This window comes from Cryptotermes secundus, unplaced genomic scaffold, assembly GCF_002891405.2.
Source record: "Cryptotermes secundus unplaced genomic scaffold, Csec_1.0 scaffold1806, whole genome shotgun sequence".
NCBI lineage: Eukaryota > Metazoa > Arthropoda > Insecta > Blattodea > Kalotermitidae > Cryptotermes > Cryptotermes secundus.
The window spans coordinates 422,035-442,181 of record NW_019743678.1 but is presented as its reverse complement, the minus strand read 5'-3'; the positions used below and the strand labels follow the sequence as shown (position 1 = coordinate 442,181).

At 42.8% G+C, this 20,147-nt stretch overlaps 2 protein-coding genes across 4 annotated transcripts in view; both read right to left on the bottom strand.

Moving 5' to 3' along the window:
• On the bottom strand, nt 1–14,302 carry LOC111874291 (arylsulfatase B). Of its 3 annotated transcripts, XM_023869667.2 has the most exons (8): nt 14,075–14,302; nt 10,942–11,101; nt 8,262–8,485; nt 6,893–7,154; nt 6,186–6,349; nt 4,790–5,072; nt 1,386–1,837; nt 1–396 (listed from the first exon to the last, which is right to left on the bottom strand). In XM_023869667.2, exons 1-7 carry the CDS (start codon nt 14,189–14,191, stop codon nt 1,401–1,403), a joined length of 1,647 nt encoding a protein of 548 aa, XP_023725435.1. In that variant the 5' UTR covers nt 14,192–14,302; the 3' UTR covers nt 1–396; nt 1,386–1,400. The 3 variants fall into 3 exon arrangements, with proteins under 3 accessions (XP_023725435.1, XP_023725437.1, XP_023725436.1); XM_023869669.2 differs by lacking the exon at nt 10,942–11,101 and having other exon boundaries at nt 14,075–14,160; XM_023869668.2 differs by lacking the exons at nt 10,942–11,101; nt 14,075–14,302 and adding an exon at nt 10,841–10,922.
• Nucleotides 14,303–18,699: 4,397 nt separating this feature from the next.
• Nucleotides 18,700–20,147, bottom strand: part of LOC111874282 (arylsulfatase B) — a 76,922-nt gene continuing 75,474 nt past the window's right edge. Inside the window, exon 3 of the mRNA XM_033755398.1 lies at nt 18,700–18,832. The gene's annotated coding sequence lies outside the window, so the exon portion shown is untranslated. The remainder of the gene's footprint in view (nt 18,833–20,147) is intronic.

Genomic DNA, 20,147 nt, shown 5'->3' with positions numbered 1-20,147 from the left:
GACTTGTTCCATATCCTATGGTGTCTCACCTGTACTGGATTTACGGAATGTAAATAAATTCAATTCAATTCAATAACTTCTTATTGACTCGGTCTTTCAGTTAAAGCTATGAATTACTGTTATTTGCAATGTCAAGATTAGACACATTTTGAATTGAGTCAACTAGTTCCATCTAGTATTCTCTATTCTTATGACTAAGTCTGTCAATTAATGAATACAATTACTTTTTTATAATTATAACTGGCTGTTGTTTTGAATGAATGGCAAACAAAAAAGGATACTGACGTTTGTTTACTGCCATTAAGGACCATGAATGGGGACTGTTTCTTTCTGTTTATGCTGCAAGAGGCTAAGCGTTCCAAGTGGGATGTCTGTTGAGCTCATCTGTTTTATCAACTGGAAACAAAATAAAAATCAATCTCCTCAAGCCTGGCACTTCAGATGAGGAACCATATGATCCTCCATGACCTGTTACAGGGAGATCTTTACTATTTCTTTAGATCTAAGAATGTACATGTATATATCCACACTAGAAGTACAAAACGTGAAATGAAATTTGGTACTGCAGGGGTTGGTTAGTGCTGGAAATAGTAGTAGAGGTCGTCTGCTTAGTTACGGGCCACTTTCTTTTTAAAGAAATTATTTCCAGTGTCGTAAGAAGTTTAACTATCCTACCTATTAACGATATACTCATACGTAGGATATTCATGAGCTAATATTGAAATAATTTCCCTTCTAACACGTGACTGTCATTTCCCTGGCTTTCCAACTGAACTTGAGTGTCTATCTAGTTCTGAAGATTCATTTGCACCCCTTGTGGGGGGGAGGGGACAGGTATATCAAAAGCTGTTGAGCGAATTTGATTTCACATAGAGCTGATCAGAGAGATCAGAAACACCTGGAAAGCTTTGAAATGTGGTGTTGGAGAAGAATGGAGAAGATCAGTTGGACCGATTATGTGAGAAATGAAGAAGTGTTATTTAGAGTCAGTGAGCAGAGGAATATCCTACACGAAATAAGAAAACGGAAGGCTAATTGGATTGGTCATGTTTTACGCAGAAACTGCCTTCTAAAAGAAGTTATTGAAGGAAAGATAGAGGGGCGGATAGAAGTGACAAGAAGACGAGGAAGAAGATGTAAGATGATGCTGGATGACCTTGGGAACAGAAGAGGATACTGTCCTTTGAAGGAGAAAGCTCTAGATTGCATTAAATGGAGGAATTGTTTTGGAAGAGACTGTGGACCTGTCGTCTGACAGATTACTGATGATGACGATGAGAGCTGATATAGAACATTTTCAGTTATCTCTAAAATGGATGTGAAGTCACTTGGAACATTCTGTAAACGAATATTTTGCAGATGGCTTCATGATGAAACAAACTTACTGCAAATGTTGCCACCTATGCAACAATCCACGGACTCCACGTGTTATTGAAGTTCCTAGGATCAGACCCTTCCACATCTGGTGGCTTGTTTAGTTGAGGAACCAAAGTGACCTCATAGTTCGACACCAAATCCAACATCTCATGTAGCACTTCAGGATAAACAGAAGCCAGGTTGTTGGTCTCACAAGGATCAGTTGCGAGATCGAAGAGGCAAGGGTTGCTGCTTTTCACAGGATGGCAAGGAATTGCATCGACTTTCACAGAACATGTGACAGTAGCTGCAGCTCTTAGTTGCAGTATTTCATCTTCGTCAGGGGTTGTGGATGATAGCAGGCTGGCCAGTGCTTCTCCTGCAAGACTGTGTATAACAGCTGTTACGTTGTAGGGCGGGTTTGAGAATTCTCTACCCGTATGGCCGTAGTATCCGTCTGCTTCACCACCATAGTTCGAACCTGTTGAAGGGATATTATATTTAAGCATCCTGTTGCACTCTATACGATATATGATATAAACTCCGTCCTAAATGCAACAATATATTGTAGGTCTTTCTTCTTGCTTTCTTCTACACTACATGTTTCGGCCGCAAACGTGTGTGGGTGGCAAAGATGAGGTACGAATCAGACAGATATCAGCGAAGTAGATCCTGTTAGCAGCGACGAAGGGAACAATTGGGAAGACCTGTATGTTTTTAATTTTAAATTGGGTGCAGTGTAACAGCTACGTGAGTGTATACACCTGATGAAGGCCGTTTGCGGCCGAAACATGTAGTGTAGAAGAAAGCAAGACGAAAGACCTACAATATATTGTTGCACTTAGGACGGAGTTTATATCATAACTGTTGAAGGGAGTTTTAATTGTCAGGGTATACTGAACTAAAATAGAATTTCTTAATCTTATTACAAGCGAGACCGTTAATGGAGACGTCATCTATTTGGGTCCAGAATCCTTGATTTTAAGGAAGCTATTTTCAGTGCCTTAAGGATGTCATAACTAGGGCTAAAGGTAAGAGTCGACGTCAGTAAGCGCTCTCTACACACATCCAAAGCTTTTTTGAAGGTCACTTCCAGTGCCTAAAGCCGTTGCCTGCAAAGAGAAGTACAGGAAAGAGTCCCCGGTAGCTGCCCGCAGACCTGCGTCGTACTAACGCCCGTTATAACACGTGTTAATAATTCTTAGGGCATTTCACCTGATGCATGAGAATCTATTTATAAGTGAAAAGATATTTCTACCCATGGTCACAACTACCATTCCCATCCATGATTTATACGAGTATAGGAACACATTCACAAGCCTATACTGTAATAGTTTCCTTTCAGCTTTTGCTAGTCATAGCCTCGTGCGTTTGTACTGACCTAGACTTCGACATATTTTTGAATTGGAGCGTCTAAGCAGTTCGGTAGTAGATCGTCTACCTAGTTTGGAGTATCTACCTTGTTCTAAAAAGAACACATCTACTCCTGATTATACTTGCGGTACAATTTTGTTGGTTGAGGCACCATGCTACAAGCCGGAAGGTGGTGGGTTCGATTCCTGATGAGCTCACTGGATTTTTCCATTGATTTAACCCTTTCAGCTGCACTATGGCCCTGGGGTCTACTCAGCATATAACAAAATGAATACCAGGAATATTTCTGGGGGGTAAAGGGTGGCCGGCGCGTAACGCTGACAACCTCACCGCCATCTGTGAGCAGACTGTCTAGAAAATATGGGAATTTTGACGTCTCACAACTCTGTGGGTCTCCACGGCGTGTTAAAGTTAAACTTTACCATACATTTTGTATATATACTTTTTTGTTAGATTTAAAATTGAACGCAAACTTCAGGGGATGTGGAGCACCCTACAGGTGAAGTCTGAATCGAAGGTCTTCCCATGGCTAATTTTTGGAAAAGAAAGATTCTTATTAAGCCATTCAGATATAAATGTATTTGAGGTGGAGTACTCAGGGGGAATTCACATATGGCATAAGAAACACCTGAGTAGTAATATAAAACATAAGCAAGCAAACCGCGCTAGCGTTTCTACTGATGTCACGGCCCATGTATGTTCGCGACAAACAGGTTGGCAAACACTGCAGGACGAGTTTCAAAATCACGTTCCCATAACAACGTTGGCTGAACTGCAATATTTGTTGTCAGTTCTTCCACGCACCTGGATTTTAAGTTATCATAGCGGTGATTATGAAGAGTTCTATCTTATGGGATTCAACGCCATGCAGTCTGGTAAAAGTAAACTCATGGTTTGGCCTATTGTAGCCTGCCCCGGGTGATTATGATGAAGGAGAATTTGGTGGAATGAAGATTGGCAGGGGAAACCCAAGTACTCGAAGGAAACCCGCCCCAGCACCACTTTGTCCACCACAAACCCCACTTGACCAGACCTGGGATCGAACCCGGGCCGTCGCGGTGGGAAGCCAGCGACTAACCGCTTGAGGTATGGCGCGGCCTTCTGTTCCATTTTACTTACGTTAAATAAGAAAAACTCAAGAAATCCTCAAACACACCATATAAGTAAAGCCTATAACATGAAGCGATAAGCGCTGTGTGCCACATTTCAGCCGCTGGTTTCTCACAGCTGAGCACTGAGTCCAGTTCCTGGTGATTTCACGTGAGATTCATGGAGAATGAAATGGCACTGGAGCAGGTCTTTCTCTGAGATTCTTCAGGTTTACCATGCTAATCATTATTCCACCATTGTACCATACTCATACTCCCCTGGGGTGCGTGATAGCCCTGACAAGGTAGCACATTATCACATTCTTGGTCTTTAAGTTCGCTGGTTACAAAGTAAGCAATTTAGTTAATACAGTGTGTACCATTTAAAACGCAACTCAAACAACAATCACATACTACAGTACACGAATAAAATCAGAAGTTGTTGCCCCATGTAATCGATTCTTCGAAATTCCCTCGTAACACTCAGTCACTGATACAATGGCTGCCAAGTGGCTTTTGTCGTCAGGTGCGCAGAAGTCTTTCAGTGAGAACATGGCGCATTCATGAGGAGAACTTGTGTTCGTCCTCGGACATGATTTCTCCTCGAAATCATTTGCTGCCCTCCTCAAAGCTTTTAGCAACGCGTGTGTTGACGATACACGAACTAGTAACAACATTTCAGGTAACAGAACATATTCATGACACGCAACATGTCCAGCGTCGAGCAGTATTTACAAATTGTACGCTCTTCAACGGCGAGGATACACTAGTTCGATCATTTGTCATGTAACGATCATGCTACCTGTCGGCCTGCATGTACAGGTGCAGTTTGGGTTGCGTTTTAAGTGGTACATCCTGCATAAAGACACTGTCCAATGTAGGGACTTACAGGACAAACAGTAAGAGACCAAGAAAGCGTTAGTAACTGGGCTTTGAGCCTGATAAATGTTCAGTAATAAACTATAGCGTACCATTGGTTAGCTTCCAGTTGTCCCTCCTCAAACCATACGTGCGCTTCACCTCATCGTACTGAAGTAGGGCCTCTCTTCGCGGAGATGCTTCTTTCCCCACCAGAGCGCTCCACTGGTCGGTTCCGTCCAACACTATCCCTTGAAGGCTGCCCCCGGCGGCAGAGAGAAGCGTAGGCAACCAGTCCGTGACGTGTATCAGCTGACTGGACACACGTCTCTCTAATATGGGGCTCCAGATCACGGCAGGGGTTCTAACTCCGCCCTCCCATTGCGTGGTCTTCAGCTGTAATTTGAAAACTGTTCCACTTTAGAGAACGAATTTGCGCAGATTTTGTTCCATTCTAGTGAGGTAAATCTATCCTCATAACAGGTCATGGAGACCTATAGGGTTCTGAGACGTCGAGGCCCCCCACATTTTCTAGACAGTTGGCGGTGAGATTGTCAGCCTTACGAGCCGCGGCCGCCCATTACCCCCAGGAAGATTCCTGATACTCATTTCTCTCACAGGCTGAGTCGACCCCAGCGCCATAGTGCGGCTGGAAGGTTTAGGTCAACTGAACCCACGAACTTCCGGCTTGTGACATAGTGCCTCAACCAACTACACTACCGCGTGCAATTCTAGTTAACATAAATGAAAATTAAAAGCGGTTCCCCTCCCTAAGCACCACGCCAAGAAAGCGTATGAACTGTGACTTTGAGGAGTACGGTTTTCTGGGCTGTAAGACCGTGTAGTTTGGTAGCCGTCCTTTCGGATCACCGATGAACTCACCGAACTAAGCGGCGTTACAACCCAGCAGATTGTACTTTTCAAATTTTGGTAGTTCAGTGCCATCTGTTGGCGGAAAACACAGGAACATCTACAAAGTATCGAGAACAATAGTCACTGTCTTGTACAGATATGGCATGAAACTGAAAAGCCAAATGCGTCAAAATGTAACATGATTCTGAACTCATTTATGGCCCATGTTTCGTTCACACCGAGTAATTACTTCTAACAGAATATGGTTTCCGATTGACTGTATGTGTGTTACATGTGTTATCATTGGTGATAGTCGAGACCATGACCAGAAGATGGCAGTAATACACAGCAGTGAGAGGTACCTATACTGTAGCCGGTATTTCAGTTTCGATCTTTGTCGAAATAAGTTACATAACGCGAAATAGTAATTTAAAAGTGTCTTTGAAGGGATACGGTGTACAGAACTGGATCAATGGATGGGAGATCAGTAGAAAACCTAGGTACAGGTGGCTATCCGGGAATTTCACTTGTTGCTACACAGTGACCTATAAAGAAGTAACTAACATTTCATCATGTGCGTCAATAAGGCATGAAATGTGAAAAATACTCTGGTTAATTTAAATTATATCTCGCAGATGAATTAATATGTACATTTACCCCTCTGAGTGGGTAATTTGATCCCCAGTTCTGGTACCCCACCACGTCTACAGATGGCGCTCCGTTGTCAGACATGAAGACTATGATGGAGTTCTCCAGCATCCCTTTGGCCTCAAGTGCTCGAACTACTCTCCCCACAGACTCATCGAGCTTCCACATCATCGCTGAAACATAACACATCTACGTTCAAAGCATGGATTTTGCCATCCATCATATACAAAACGAAGCACGAAGTCGAAGAAGCACTCGTGTAAAAACAATGCCTGTTCACAGCGCGGTGTCACGTGGCAGACTGATGCAATAGGCTTGCGGAAGTGTGATCTTGGCCTTCCTTCTCATCTTCTTTAACCGAGGCAGTTATAACAGCAACATTTCGGGAACTTTCCGATACCACCTCGTACAAGGTGACCTTTGACATAAGCGGGGATTGCGCTACTGAAAATCGACACGAATATCGAAAACGTGTAAAATGGCTGGGAACGGGTACGGAACTGAACGAACACTGGCCACGTAGAGTAGTCAAAATGGTGGGGCGTGTCAGGAAAAACTCACTGGGCATGCGCAACAGTCTCTACCGTGACCACGGATACTACTTAACTCTTCATGACGTTCATGACACTGAAGTAAAACCGTGAATACACAAAAACTCTGGTAATGAAAGAGTGTATAAACAGTGACCTCCATAGCCAGAAGAGAGACAGACTTACCGGCGTATGTCTTCCTATTTGGTTCGGTGATGTGATGGAACATGTTAATGGTGTGCTGTGGGGCCTCAACCAGCTTTCCTGCGTTGCCGGCGTGACTTGCCAAGTGGGACAAATACAGGAATAGCGGATTGGATGAGTTGTGTTCCTGAATGATGCGCTCTGCTTCTCCCGTGAAGATGTCGGTAGCGTAGCGGCCGGACAAGTCCCAGGCGGCAGACAAATCCCGCCTGAAGTCCAGCCCTTCCATTAAGATTCCAGAAGCCTATAGAAAATAAGTTGTTCACTCTTCAATGAAATGATCCATCTGCAATGACCTGCAGATTTGTTAATTATGGGATCCACCAGCAAGAATATTACCCCTTTTCTTTAACAAATAACTTTATATAAAATAAAACAATACACACGTAAATGCATATTATTGAAATAGGAGTCGGATGACTGAGTCGGTATAGTGACAGGCTACGGGCTCGACGGCACAAGATTTTTCTATTCTCCACAACGTCCAGACCTTCTCTGGGGCCCACCCAGCCTCATATCCAATAGGCACTGGGGTAAACCGGCCGAGGCATGAAGCTGACAACACGTCTCCAACTAGTGCCGAGGTCAAGAATGATGGCGTTATACCGTCACTCCCCCATACACCTTTAGGGCTTAATGATTAATTAATTAAGTAAAGAGGCAACTTCACTTTCTTACCTATTATTTAAATATATAGAACTGCACGATGTACATGGTTCACACTACACTATGGATATTTTTTAAAATGTTTCATACTGATCAGATACTTAAGCAAAGATATCTGTGGTCCAGTGGTCAGATTTCCTGGCTACAGATCCAGAGGTCCCGGGTTCGATTCCCGGCGCCACCAGATTTTCTGGGAAGTAATGGGGATTCGTTGCCCCGACCACGCGACACCCTCTATCCGCTAATGTTGGCACTAATTTCGCCGACAAGAGGCGGTCGCTTGGTCGGTATCGGAGTTTGTTTTGTTTTTTTATACATTGATATTCTTTTTTAAAAGAACTTCCATTAATGATTACTGTAGAACAATCGACGATCCACGCAAGTCATTCCATGGATTTAGAACAGCGACAGCTGACAGCTGGTAGGCAGTTCAACATGTAAACAACACCACAATGAACAACTTCAGTTGTATTGCACATGTACGAATATTTGTATAAATGTTCTGCAGGCTGTCCTTTCATATGGAAAGCAATTCGATCACTATGTTTAACAATAACGTTTACAGAATTGTAAGAATACCCTTCCCGGAAAGGCAGAATCTTTGTTTTTACTACAGTGGGACTATGAACCCTTTTTTTATTTAGACAAAATGACCGGTGGGACATGAAATGAAAATTCTACTCACACTCTCTTGGGTGATGTGATCATAATAGCTTGTAAACCCGTTGAAATACCCCAGGTGTGAGTCGAACCCACGGTATGTGGGTGTCAACTCCTTCTTATAGTAGCCGAGGTGCCATTTGCCGACTATTCGAGTCGTGTAACCCAGATCCTTCAGGTACTGTGGCAAGATTTTGCCTGGAGGCAGGGCTCTGGGTTCTGCTGCGCTCAGTGGCCAGCCCTGCATCCCTGAAACAGGAACATGTCACGTCAGACTGCACACTGAGGCCACGGAAAGGTGTCACATAAGGTGGAGGGGATGACAATGCTTGAGGTTCTTCCATCTCTGACTGCTGCTGTATTCCCCTCCAGTCCTCTCTGGCTGGGGTTCAATGTTGTTCCAGGAAACAAGTTTTCCACCGATTTCACCATTAAACACAGACTATCTCTCTCGAAACGTCGAAAAAATAACGCTAAATTTCTCAGATACTGCGATGCAAACCGACGCTGTTAGTATAATCTTTCAAACAAGCGTCGAAGAAACAGAAATAAAATATGGCGTAGTTCCGCCACGGCAAACGAGATGGCGCTGACGGTTTGAGATTGCAGAGTCAGACAACAATGCCAGTGTTCGCTCTTCAAAGGTTCATTGTTACATGTTACTGGAGTAACACCCATTGAAAATTCAACGGAAGTCTAACCATTTGTTAGATAAATTTTTGTACTATTAACTTCTCCATTTTCCTCCCGTATTCATTTTCAGTCCATCTTATCGAATGATGTGTCGAGAGAAACATTTAACTTTATCTCCCATGAATAACACCCACAAATTTGCAGTCATAAACATCCTTCTGTGTATAGTATACAAAATTTCACAAATCCTCATGAAGGTATTAAACAGTTCTCACGGAAGACATGATACACCGAAACAAAAGATTGCTCGATCGTTGGTGTGATCGACAATTGGTTGCTATGGTAACCCACAGATGCGTAATTTCATAGCTGTCACCTACCTCAAAATTGTTTGGTATTTGTATGGAGGGAAATTATATTGTTACATAACGTGTTTAGATGAATGTCAGTTAATACTGACGACAGAAAGGAAGCAGCAGAAATTATCTTCAATAACAAAAGTCAAAGAGATGGCGTGCTTAAACATGCCGCCTCTGAAATATAGCCGTTCCACGCTCCTGTTTTATTCAACTGAGATGTTGCCCCGACCCTGCCCCGCTGACCTATGTTAACCAGGCCAAAGCGCTTATCGCTAGCGAAGGTTGCTACGTACTTATCAATACTAACATTCTTGAGAATCGAATCAGTAGACAAACAGCTGGGTGGGAAGATAAGGCTGTAGGATGGAGGGGGAAGCGTTACAATTCGAATCAGGTGTGAGGCCCAACCATGGGACATCTTTCTGTGGTAGTAGTATAATGGGACATCTTTCTGTGGCAATAGTATAATATAATATCGCCTCTTTTTCTCAGTCTGGTTAACGGTTGGTAATAACAGATTTACACTATGAACTCAGTGCCCACCGCTACTCCGTTGCTTGGCAAAGTTTTAGTGCATACAGCGATCACTGTGCAGCGTCATAATGTGATACTACAATTTTTGTTTTAAAGAACAGCTTGTTTTAGGACAAATCCGGGAGAAGAACCGACACTTTCATGTTCAGCGGAAGTACATAGTCCCATTCATAAAACTGACATAATAATTATACAATTTCATGAAGGTTATTTTACAGAAAAAATAGGCAAAGGATAGATGTCAGCTGGGATTTTTAAAGTGATTCGCTACAGATTGGATGAGCGAAGATTGAGCAGGGGTAGAAACTTCCATTTTCGCAAAGAAGATCAGCCCTAGGGCAGGTGACTCAAGCGGTAAGGTTTATGATTTTTATTCTGGAGACATCCGGTTCGATTCTCGGGCTGCAACGCCGACTATCCTGACCGAGGTTTTTCATCTTTTCCTCAGTACCACCAGGCAATGGTGGGACAGTGTCTTAAAGTAGACCACGACCGTTCCCTTTCATATCCTTTCCAATTCATTATACTCTGTAATCAAGTCACTCGACGCTATATATTTCGAGTTAATGACAACGTCGTGTAATGAACCCAGGACCAGATCTGAGGTTGTGGGGGTTCCGAGGCAATCAAAATCAAGCCTCTATCAGTAATAAGAAATTTAGTTTGGGGTAGGCCGCGACATAGCTCAACCGGTTAGTCACTGGCTTTCCGGCGGCCCGGGTTCGATCCCGGGCCTGGTTAAGTGGGATTTTTGAGTGGACAACGTGGCGCTGGGGCAGGTTTTCTCTGAGTACTTCGGTTTCCCCTGCCAATCTTCATTCCACCAACTGCTCCACAATCACCCTCACCTATTATCTGGGGCTGGTACAATAGGCCAGAAGTGGCCGCAGTGCAAGGGACTTAGTCCCACCCCACTAGCAATAAAAATAGTTTGGGGTATTGTCATTTCTTATATTCATAATAACTAAAAATAAGAAACCACCTTTTCGCGATTTCAGATTAGCAAATGTATCTGTAAATTCTCTGGATTGTAATTCTGTTCTGTGGAGAACTCGGGGCGACTGGCTTGGTCGCTCACCTTCAAACCCTGCACGGAATAAGACTACAAATCAGCACAGGAGTAACTGCCTATCCTTGTCAGTTTAATGTGAATTAAAGTTGCACTGCGTGTGGGTGTACCAATGTTGGATGGATATCGTCCAGTGAGAAGCGCGGATCTGGTTGGAGTGCAGATGGGCTGCGAGTAATGGTGATTCAGGATCACTCCGCTGTACGCCAGAGCGTCAATATTTGGCGTCAGGATCTCGTCAGAGCCGTGAAAACTGAAGTCGTTCCATCCCTGGTACAGAAAATGGAGGCTGTGAGATTTTGTGCAGAATTTAATGGGTGTGTGTTTGATACTTCGAGCCTCACAGAAGGAAAGAAAGTAGAATGGAAGGAAGCAAAAAGTAATGTGAAAAACAAAGAAACATATTAAGAGGGATAATGACAAATAAATAAATAAATAAATAGTTAAACAATAAGAGATAGGAAATTATGGAGTAAACGACTAATGTAGATCTTATCGAAGAAGGAAAGAAGAATTAATTAAATAAATACAATCCTTAATTTTTATGTTGTTCTGTATAATATTATCAGTATGTTGCACAAAATTTTCACCTCTTTTGTGTCTTAGTTTGAGGTCTGTGCGTGCTTTATCACAATCTTTATGGAATATTTTCCTCTTCTCTCCCACTGACAAAGCCTGGTCTCAAGTGTTTATATAGCTGCAGTTACACTGATATGAGTCGTCCAACGATTGAGGTTAGTTATTTCTAAGGGACCCAACAGAGTAGGTGTCTCTTACTCCTTACCTGAGGATGATGGAAACAGATCAAATTTCCAAAAAGTTGTGTTCTCTAGATTTTAGAATGCATGACGATGGAACAAGTCCAGAAATTCAATAATTCTGAGCACTTTATCAATCAGCACCACAATTTTATTAATTTAAACTATTAATTTAAACGTCAGTAGACTTTATTTTCCCCCTGGCACTACAGCCCCAGTGGGCCTAGGCCTACTTCCATGAACTTCTCCGTTCACTTCGGTTTTTCTACATCTTACACATGCGGTAGGACTCCTTGGGCGAGTGATCAGCTCGTCGCAAGGCCTCTACCTGTAGACAAACACAGAAAAACGCACACAAACATCCATGCCCTGAGTGGGATTCGAACCCACGAGTGAGCGAAGACAGTGCATGCCTTAGACTGCTCGGCTACCGTGACCGGCCAATAGACGTTTTAATTGTGACAATTTTATTGTCATCCGAAACGTCGTAAGTTTGTAAGAGAGAAAGAAAATGGAAAGGAGGGACATACAAAGCCCATGACTTGTTACATCGCTTTCGAGGATATAAGTTATCCAGGACATGAGCAATGCTCACTAGCCTGGGTGTTCATGTGCGAAATTTTAGATTCATATTAAATAGTAAGTGCTGTGAGCAATCCTGAGGAAAAACGGGGTAATTTTTATATTCCGATTCACTGACTGGCATAATTTGTAGTTGTAATATGGGGGGGGGCTGTTTTACGACAGCCAGAAGACTATAGTGAACATTGGCCAGCGTGAAAACTTTTATTGCCACATGAATTTGAATATTTTTCCTTGAATATTACGATAAAGAAAGGTAAAGTTGTCCCCGTGCTTAATTAATTCAACGTTCCACCATGAAGGTGTATGTATAGAACCACGTATTCTTGAACTGTGTACTATTTGGATGTGAGTGGTCAGCTTCACGCCACGGCCGCTTTACTCCCCGAAGAAAGAGCCCACGGTACCCAATGGACAGGAAGCTGGGTGGGGCCCAGAACAGGTCTGGGAGATATTGTAAGGAGAAGAATCATGCCACTATTGGGATTCGAACTACGGCCCTATCCCGGCTCTCGCCAATCATAATGGCCGATCGGTCTAAGGCATGAACTGTCTTCGCTCGCTCAAACGCTAGGATAGTGTGTTCGAATCCCACTCAAGGTATGGATGTTTGTGTGCGTTTAATCTGTGTTTATGCTCTCCCGTATAGGTAGCGGCTTTGCGACGGGCTGATCCCCCAATTAAAGGAGTCGTATCGACTGTGTAAAAGGTCAAGAAACTGAAAAAGCGGCCAAGGTCCATCAACGGACTGTAGAGCCATAGATAGATGCCGGTTCTTATTCTTAGAGCAATTGACACTACAATTACATTCAATCTAACGTCAATATTTTTATCGTAATTGTGGTTCAGTGAAGTGTCACGCAGTAGCCAAAGCTGGACATAACAAGAAGAAAAACAGTAAAGTCATTATCCTTTGCAAATTTTGTAACCAGCGCTTGGAAGGCGGTACAAAGAGAAGACGTGCCAATCTCGTTAAATAAGGAGTAAGCAGTTGAGTAACACTTGCAGAATTATTACGCAACTTCTCGGGTTCTATACGCCAAAAATATTTCACACAGATGTACCATTAATTCAGTTGTGGTCATCAAACAATAATGAAGATTACTCTCTTATGTAAAACTATGACGTGTAGTCTGAAATAAGTTTGAAGACGTTTCGGAGGACTTCACTGTTTCTATTTCCAGAGTCGAAAAACAAGCCGTGCAAGCAATCACTAAGTAACATACATTAATCACGTCTCTGCTTACACCTTCATATGAGATTTGATACCGTGTAATGTGGTATAAAATTTTACCGACGTTTCGGAGGAACGTACTGAATTTTCAGTGCCGAAAACTAATGCAAGCAAGCAACCAGAAAGAATTAAACATAATCCTCGTATTTTCTTATACTCTCTTATGGGATGTGACACCGTGTAACATGACAGAGTTTCACTGACGTTTCGGAGGCACTTTATGTATTAATTTCGGGACTGAAGACTAAACCAAACAATCAGCCAGATGGAAGAAACAAACAGAATTATAGTTATGCTTGTTCATTCTTGACTTACTTTTCCACCCTGAAGCTGTAGGCAGTAACTACATTCCTGTAATGAATTTGTAATAATCAATGCGGTCACTATAAAGATTATTGTATTTTGGGTTGTAATGCCAATTAGTTCGGAGAGTGCCCGATGTTTCGGATTAACATATTGCTTCCTTCTTCAGGTTTGAAGAGTAGGTCAATGAAGAAAGCAGTAGAAGTAGACGGCAAGCCTAGCTGATTGCACTGTTTTGTCTTTTAAATCTAGTTTAATATAGCATGTGACATCTTCACTGAAATAAAATTAAAATAAGGAAAACTTCTAGCAGATTACACGGCGTCACATCCACCAACGTTGGAACTTCAAATGAAAAGTACTCACCACATCATCTGCAAGAATGAACACGATGTGGGGTCGGCTGGACTGGATAGCGGGCATCATTGCCAGCAGCAGAGACACAAAACTTACAAACATCTGGAACAACGAATTTCGTTTCATCTCAAAAATTTGTTGGCACCAGAATTGACGTATTCATGACGTACTGGAAGAATGGTACAGCGCTACCGTTCTTCAGCTTCATACTGGAAATTGTTTCAACTATCTTAATCAAGTCATTTCCCCCACACGAGCAATAGAGTCAGCCCGCACTAATCACATGTCTGCGAGCAGATAAGCAGCATTTGCAGACGCCAGGATGAGCTAACTGACCTGTAATTAAATTATGACATGTGTCACTTGATACAGTGTGACAATTAAGTTCCCGATCTAACTCTTCTTTTTATCTTGAGAAAAGAATTATGTATATACAAAAGAGGCCTAGACAATGCCCATCTTGCTTTCTGTAGCACATTCTTATAAATATCTTATTCTATCACAGCGGTCACCCAATGATTTTTGAACATTTGTGCTAACTTAACTCTAAGATATACTATAATAATATTGTACATACACTTATTTTTAAAATAATTTTAAATTAATTTTATTAATGAAGTAACAGACGCCTTGCACAAATATTTTTTCCTATAGCCTTAAGAGCTCTGTAACTGAGTTTGGGAATTCTTTTCTTGCTCTTCTCAGACGAAATGTCCTTTGGTCCTCATATGAGTTTACGGTCCCACATGATATGTTCCTGCGTTTGCTGCCTGTCACCACATTTGCATTCAGCTGTGGAGACAATGTTAAATCTATTTAAACATGTAGCAGAGCCGTAGCTGGGCACTGACCTTGATATTTGTTGTGTTGTGACGGTTAATAACGAAGTTGTATATTGTAACACAACAGGATGCATGAAATGAAAAAAATTACTTAAACTTGCTTTTAACACTTTGCCAACTTTAGCGGATAGAGGGTGTCACGTGGTTAGCGCAACGAATCCCTACGGCCGTTAATTTCGGTTTTCTAGACCGGAGCCGAAATTTCCTTAAAATAGCTCCTCAATTATCATCACGAGGCTGAGTGGACCCTGTTCCAGACCCACTACTTCTCAGAAAATTTCTGGATCTGTAGGCAGGAACTCTGACCACTAGACCACAGAGGCGGTTGTTGTATATAAACTTTGTTATTTACATCTGAATTATTTCTTTGTGTGTAGCTGCACTTCTGGCCACGGTAGCCGAGCAGTCTAAGGCATGCACTGTCTTCGCTCGCTCGGAAGCCGGGATCGTGGGTTCGGATCTGTTTCCTGTGAGGTACGAACTGAATTCTTATATATTATCCTTATACACTGCCGGTCACGGTAGCCGAGCAGTCTAAGGCATGCACTGTCTTCGCTCGCTCGGAAGCCGGGATCGTGGGTTCGGATCTGTTTCCTGTGAGGTACGAACTGAATTCTTATATATTATTCTTATGCACTGCCGGTCACGGTAGCCGAGCAGTCTAAGGCATGCACTGTCTTCGCTCGCTCGGAAGCCGAGACCGTGGGTTCGGATCTGTTTCCTGTGAGGTACGAACTGAATTCTTATATATTATTCTTATACACTGCCGGTCACGGTAGCCGAGCAGTCTAAGGCATGCGCTGTCTTCGCTCGCTCAGAAGCCTGGATCGTGGGTTCGAATCCCACTCAGGGCATGGATGTTTAGTGTTTATGTGCGTGTTTCTGTGTTTGTGTACAGGTAGAGGCTTTGCCATGAGCTGATCACCCGCCCAAGGAGTCCTACAGAATGTCTAAGATCTGGTAAACCGAAGTGAAACGGAGAGTTTCATGGAGGTAGGCCAAGGCCAAAATTGGGGCTGTATCGCCAAAGGAAGAAAAATGTAGTTGCATTTACGTGTTGTCGAGACTCCACCGCCAGCGAATGGATAATGGTCAGCCAGTCGCAAGGCAGCTACCTACACATAGAACAACTCAAAAACAGAATAAACGCACACATACACATCCAAGCCTCGAGTGGGATTCGAACCCACGATCCCAGTGTTTGAGAGCCGGCGAAGACTGTTCATGCGTTAGACCGTGCGGCCACTGGAATTCAAATTCATATTACATGCGTTGACTTAAAAGAAAGAACTTCCCCCCCCTGTGGCGCTACAGCCCCAATTTGGGCCTAGGCCTACCTCCATGAAACTCTCCGTTTTCACTTCGGTTTACCAGATCTTACACAGACGGTAGGACTCCTTGGGCGAGTGATCAGCTCGTCGCAAGGCCTCTACCTGTAGACAAACACAGAAAAACGCACACAAACATCCACGCCCTGAGTGGGATTCGAACCCACGATCTCGGTTTCCGAGCGAGCGAAGACAGTGCATGCCTTAGACCGCTCGGCTACCGTGACCGGCAAAGACAGAACTTAGTCTTTGATGATTAAGATATTGTTAGACGTTTGATTGTGACTAGAGACGAGGCTTCATTGGTAACTGGTTCTACTGGACACTTACGTTCGTAACTACCACTGCAAGTAACTACGATATTTTCACTGAGTTACACACTCCAAAGATCACTGAAATTACAAAAGTAAAGGTAAAGTTGTCCCCGTACTTAACTAATTAAGCACTACGTTATGAAGACGTGCGGGGGAGTGGATATATAGATCCACATTTTCTTGACCTCCTCACTAGTACGAGGCAAGTAGTCAGCTTCACGCCCCGGACGCCTTACTCCCAGGGACATTATGACATTATGCAAGTACTATCCAAATATATGCCTGGATGGACTGAGGAAAACTATGAAAAACCTCATTCAGGTTATCAGGTGTACTGGCCGAGATTCGAACTGGACGTCGCCGAAATATAAGTTAAAAAGTGTTATCGTTGAGTTAACTTATTCTTTCTTGCTGTCAGAATATCATACCTCACAGTTCATTTCCTGTGATTCTGAATTGAAATAGATAAGTCTACAATTTGCATTATTTATATTAAATTCGAACCAAAAACCTCACGAATACAATTTTAAGCGTTATTTCTATACCATAGTGCTCGGAAATACGTCATGAGTTTTTATTTTATTTTGCTTTTGGAATATTTCTTGGTTCCCGCTATAAAAGATTCACTTCCGGCTGTTTCTGTCGGCAAGACAAGATGCATCCTGTTTTGACAAGTTTTTTTTCGACTTGTTCCGTATGACCTTAAGTAGGGTGTAGCTAATCAACCTTGACGAGCACTTACTGGGAGAGAGTTCTGCGTCTACAGCTATTATCGTGCTAAGAAGCATTATATAACAGCACAGAGTGACATACTTGTTATGTTCCTAGGTTAATTTATGCTATTATCGCTATCTAGAGCAGGGACGGCAAGTTTCATAGCAGAATCACTGTATCAGGTGTTGCAAGTTGTCTGTTGCCCTCGAAAGAAGTCAATGCAGTATTTAAAAGTAAAGTTATCCCTGTAACAGGCCATAGAGGCCCATAGGGTTGTGAGACGTCGAGGCTCCCACATTTTCTAGACAATCGGTTCACAGATGGCGTAAGATTGTCATCCTTATCCGCCAGCAGCCCTTTACCACCCAGGAAGATTCCTGGTACTCATTTCTGTTAGAGGCTGAGTCGATTCAAGGACCATAGTGCGGCTGAAAGGATTAGATAAATTGAAAAAATCCACCTCATCGTGACTCGAACCCGCGACCTTCCGGCTTGTAGCATAGTGCAGTGTTTATGAAGTAAATTTTAAGAGGAATAAATGTATTTATGTAAAAACCGTCTCGAATAAAATTGCAACTTTCATTAGCAAAAACTAAGCTACTACATTGCATGAGGCATTTATAAAAAAGTCTACATTAATTAAACATCTTTCACAGTAGCTCCGATGGCCGGACCATAGTTTTCGAACCGCTGGTCTAGACTGCGAGGCTCCGAATTATAGGAAGATTGATGAATAAAGAACTGTAAGGGATTTAGAAGGAAACGGTTGTGCAATAATTGTCATACTATCCCGGTCTTTGCCTGGAGGGACTGAGGAAAATGGCGAAAGGCGACAATCCTTTTAAGTTCTTCTTTCAGTTTCTGCGGGTGGAGGTGAGACTGAGTCCATTTGGTACGTCGCCCACTCTACCAGCCACTTTGACCACCACAAATCCTACATAACTTAACCCGGGATCGAAACCGGATCGCCGCGGTGGAAAGCCACTGACTGACAGCCTGAGCTATGATACGACCTTCAAGAGGAAACAACTCTGTTTCAAGCGGTTAGTCGTTGGCTTACCACCATAGCGGCCTGAGTTCGATCCCGTCTAGTCAAGTGGGATTTGTGGTGAACAAAATGGCGCTGGGGCAGGTTTACTCCGAGTACTTCGGTTTCCCCTGCCAATCTTCATTCCACCAATTGCTCCACAATCACCCTCACCTATCATCTGGGGCTGGTACAATAGGCCAGAAGTGGCTGCAGTACAAGGGACTTAGTCCCAACCCACTAGCAATAAAAAACTTACTGACTTACCAAAACTGTACGTGAATAGAATTATATTTTAAATAATTCTTGAGAACTCTGCGAGGCCCTTCTGGTTGTGACTCATACCATGCAAGCAGCAAGTAACAAATTACTGAACATCTGTAGTTACTGTACCTTCAGCTCGCCCTCGGCACAACATTCATATCCATTTTGTCGAAATAAAGAAGTTCCTCTCTCTGACTCAGCACCGCGATGTGAGACTCCATCCTTTGGCTGCTTCACTCAGCTGCACTGCCTGTGGGTCGCGCTTTTCGGCATGGCTCCTGGGTTGCCCGTAAGGATAAACATGGCAAGAATTACTAAGGCAGTGGTTGCAGCTGCATTGTAAGAGGAAGAGAGGGTGACGCACTGTAACTAAGGCTCTCTTATAATCCATGTACACACCATGATCCCTTGTCCCAGTCAGCGGACTCTACCACATCCGCTGTACATTCTATTGAGAGCGAGCAGGCCTAGCAAACATCGAGAGTACTTAGAACTGAGGCATCATACAGAATGTCTTCGAAAATAATTCTTCCTTAGTTGAAGAACAAACATTTACGTTAGAGTTTGTTTACAAAGTTGAAGAAGACTGCATGACATGTGCTCTTCGCCAAATATACTTAATCAAGTCAAGGACGATGAGATGGGCACGCCATGTAGCACGAATGGGGTAGAACAGGGAGTTCTGGGAGTAGCTAATCACCTATTTTCCTTTGCTGTAACACGGACCGCACAGAAAATATAAATAATGGGGATATACAGATACACGGAGAGGAAATTTCACACATAAGCATCATTTTATTTAGTTTTTTCAAATTAAGAAAAATAAGCTAAAATAAATCTTAGAGAAAGAGGATGGGATGATACGGACTGGATTAATGTGGCTCAGGATAAGGACCAGATCTTGTGAACTCAGTAATGAACCTTCGGGTTCCATAAAAAGTTGAAAAATTCTGGAATAGTTGTGCGACTGCTGGCTTCCCAAGAAGGGCTCAGCTCCGCGGAGTGTTAGTGAGTGTAAAATGTTTGTCAATATGTGTAAGGTAAAATTTTGTTGAATCGTATTTCGAAAATAAAGCCATAATCTACTTCCCTATCATACCTCTTAATGTTATAGGCCTACACCCATTGTCCACTGGATGTTTTCGGTGACCTTTTCCCAGAAAAATTTCACCACAAAAATTCTTTATTCTTTACTAATTGTCAATAGATAGTGATAATGTGATAGTGATAGTGTAACGGACCAAAATGAAACAATTCAAAATCTTTATTCTTTCTTTGTATCTCCTCCATTCGAGACATAATTTTGGCCCATTATAACCTTGATTTTGCTATCCTAACAAGAACACCAATTCTTCTCTGTGGCTTATTTCATGACGCTGTTAGCCATAGCCCATATACAGTTGAATGGTAGGATGATGAATTGGAAAGGATTCGAAAGGAAGCAGTCGTGGTCTTTACAAGGACAGCCGGTGTCCAGCCAAGATTCGAACTATTTTTTATTGCTAGTGGGGTTGGACTAAGTCCCTTGTAATGCGGCCACTTCTGGCCTATTGTACCAGCCCCAGATGATAGGTCAGGGTGACTGTGGAGCAA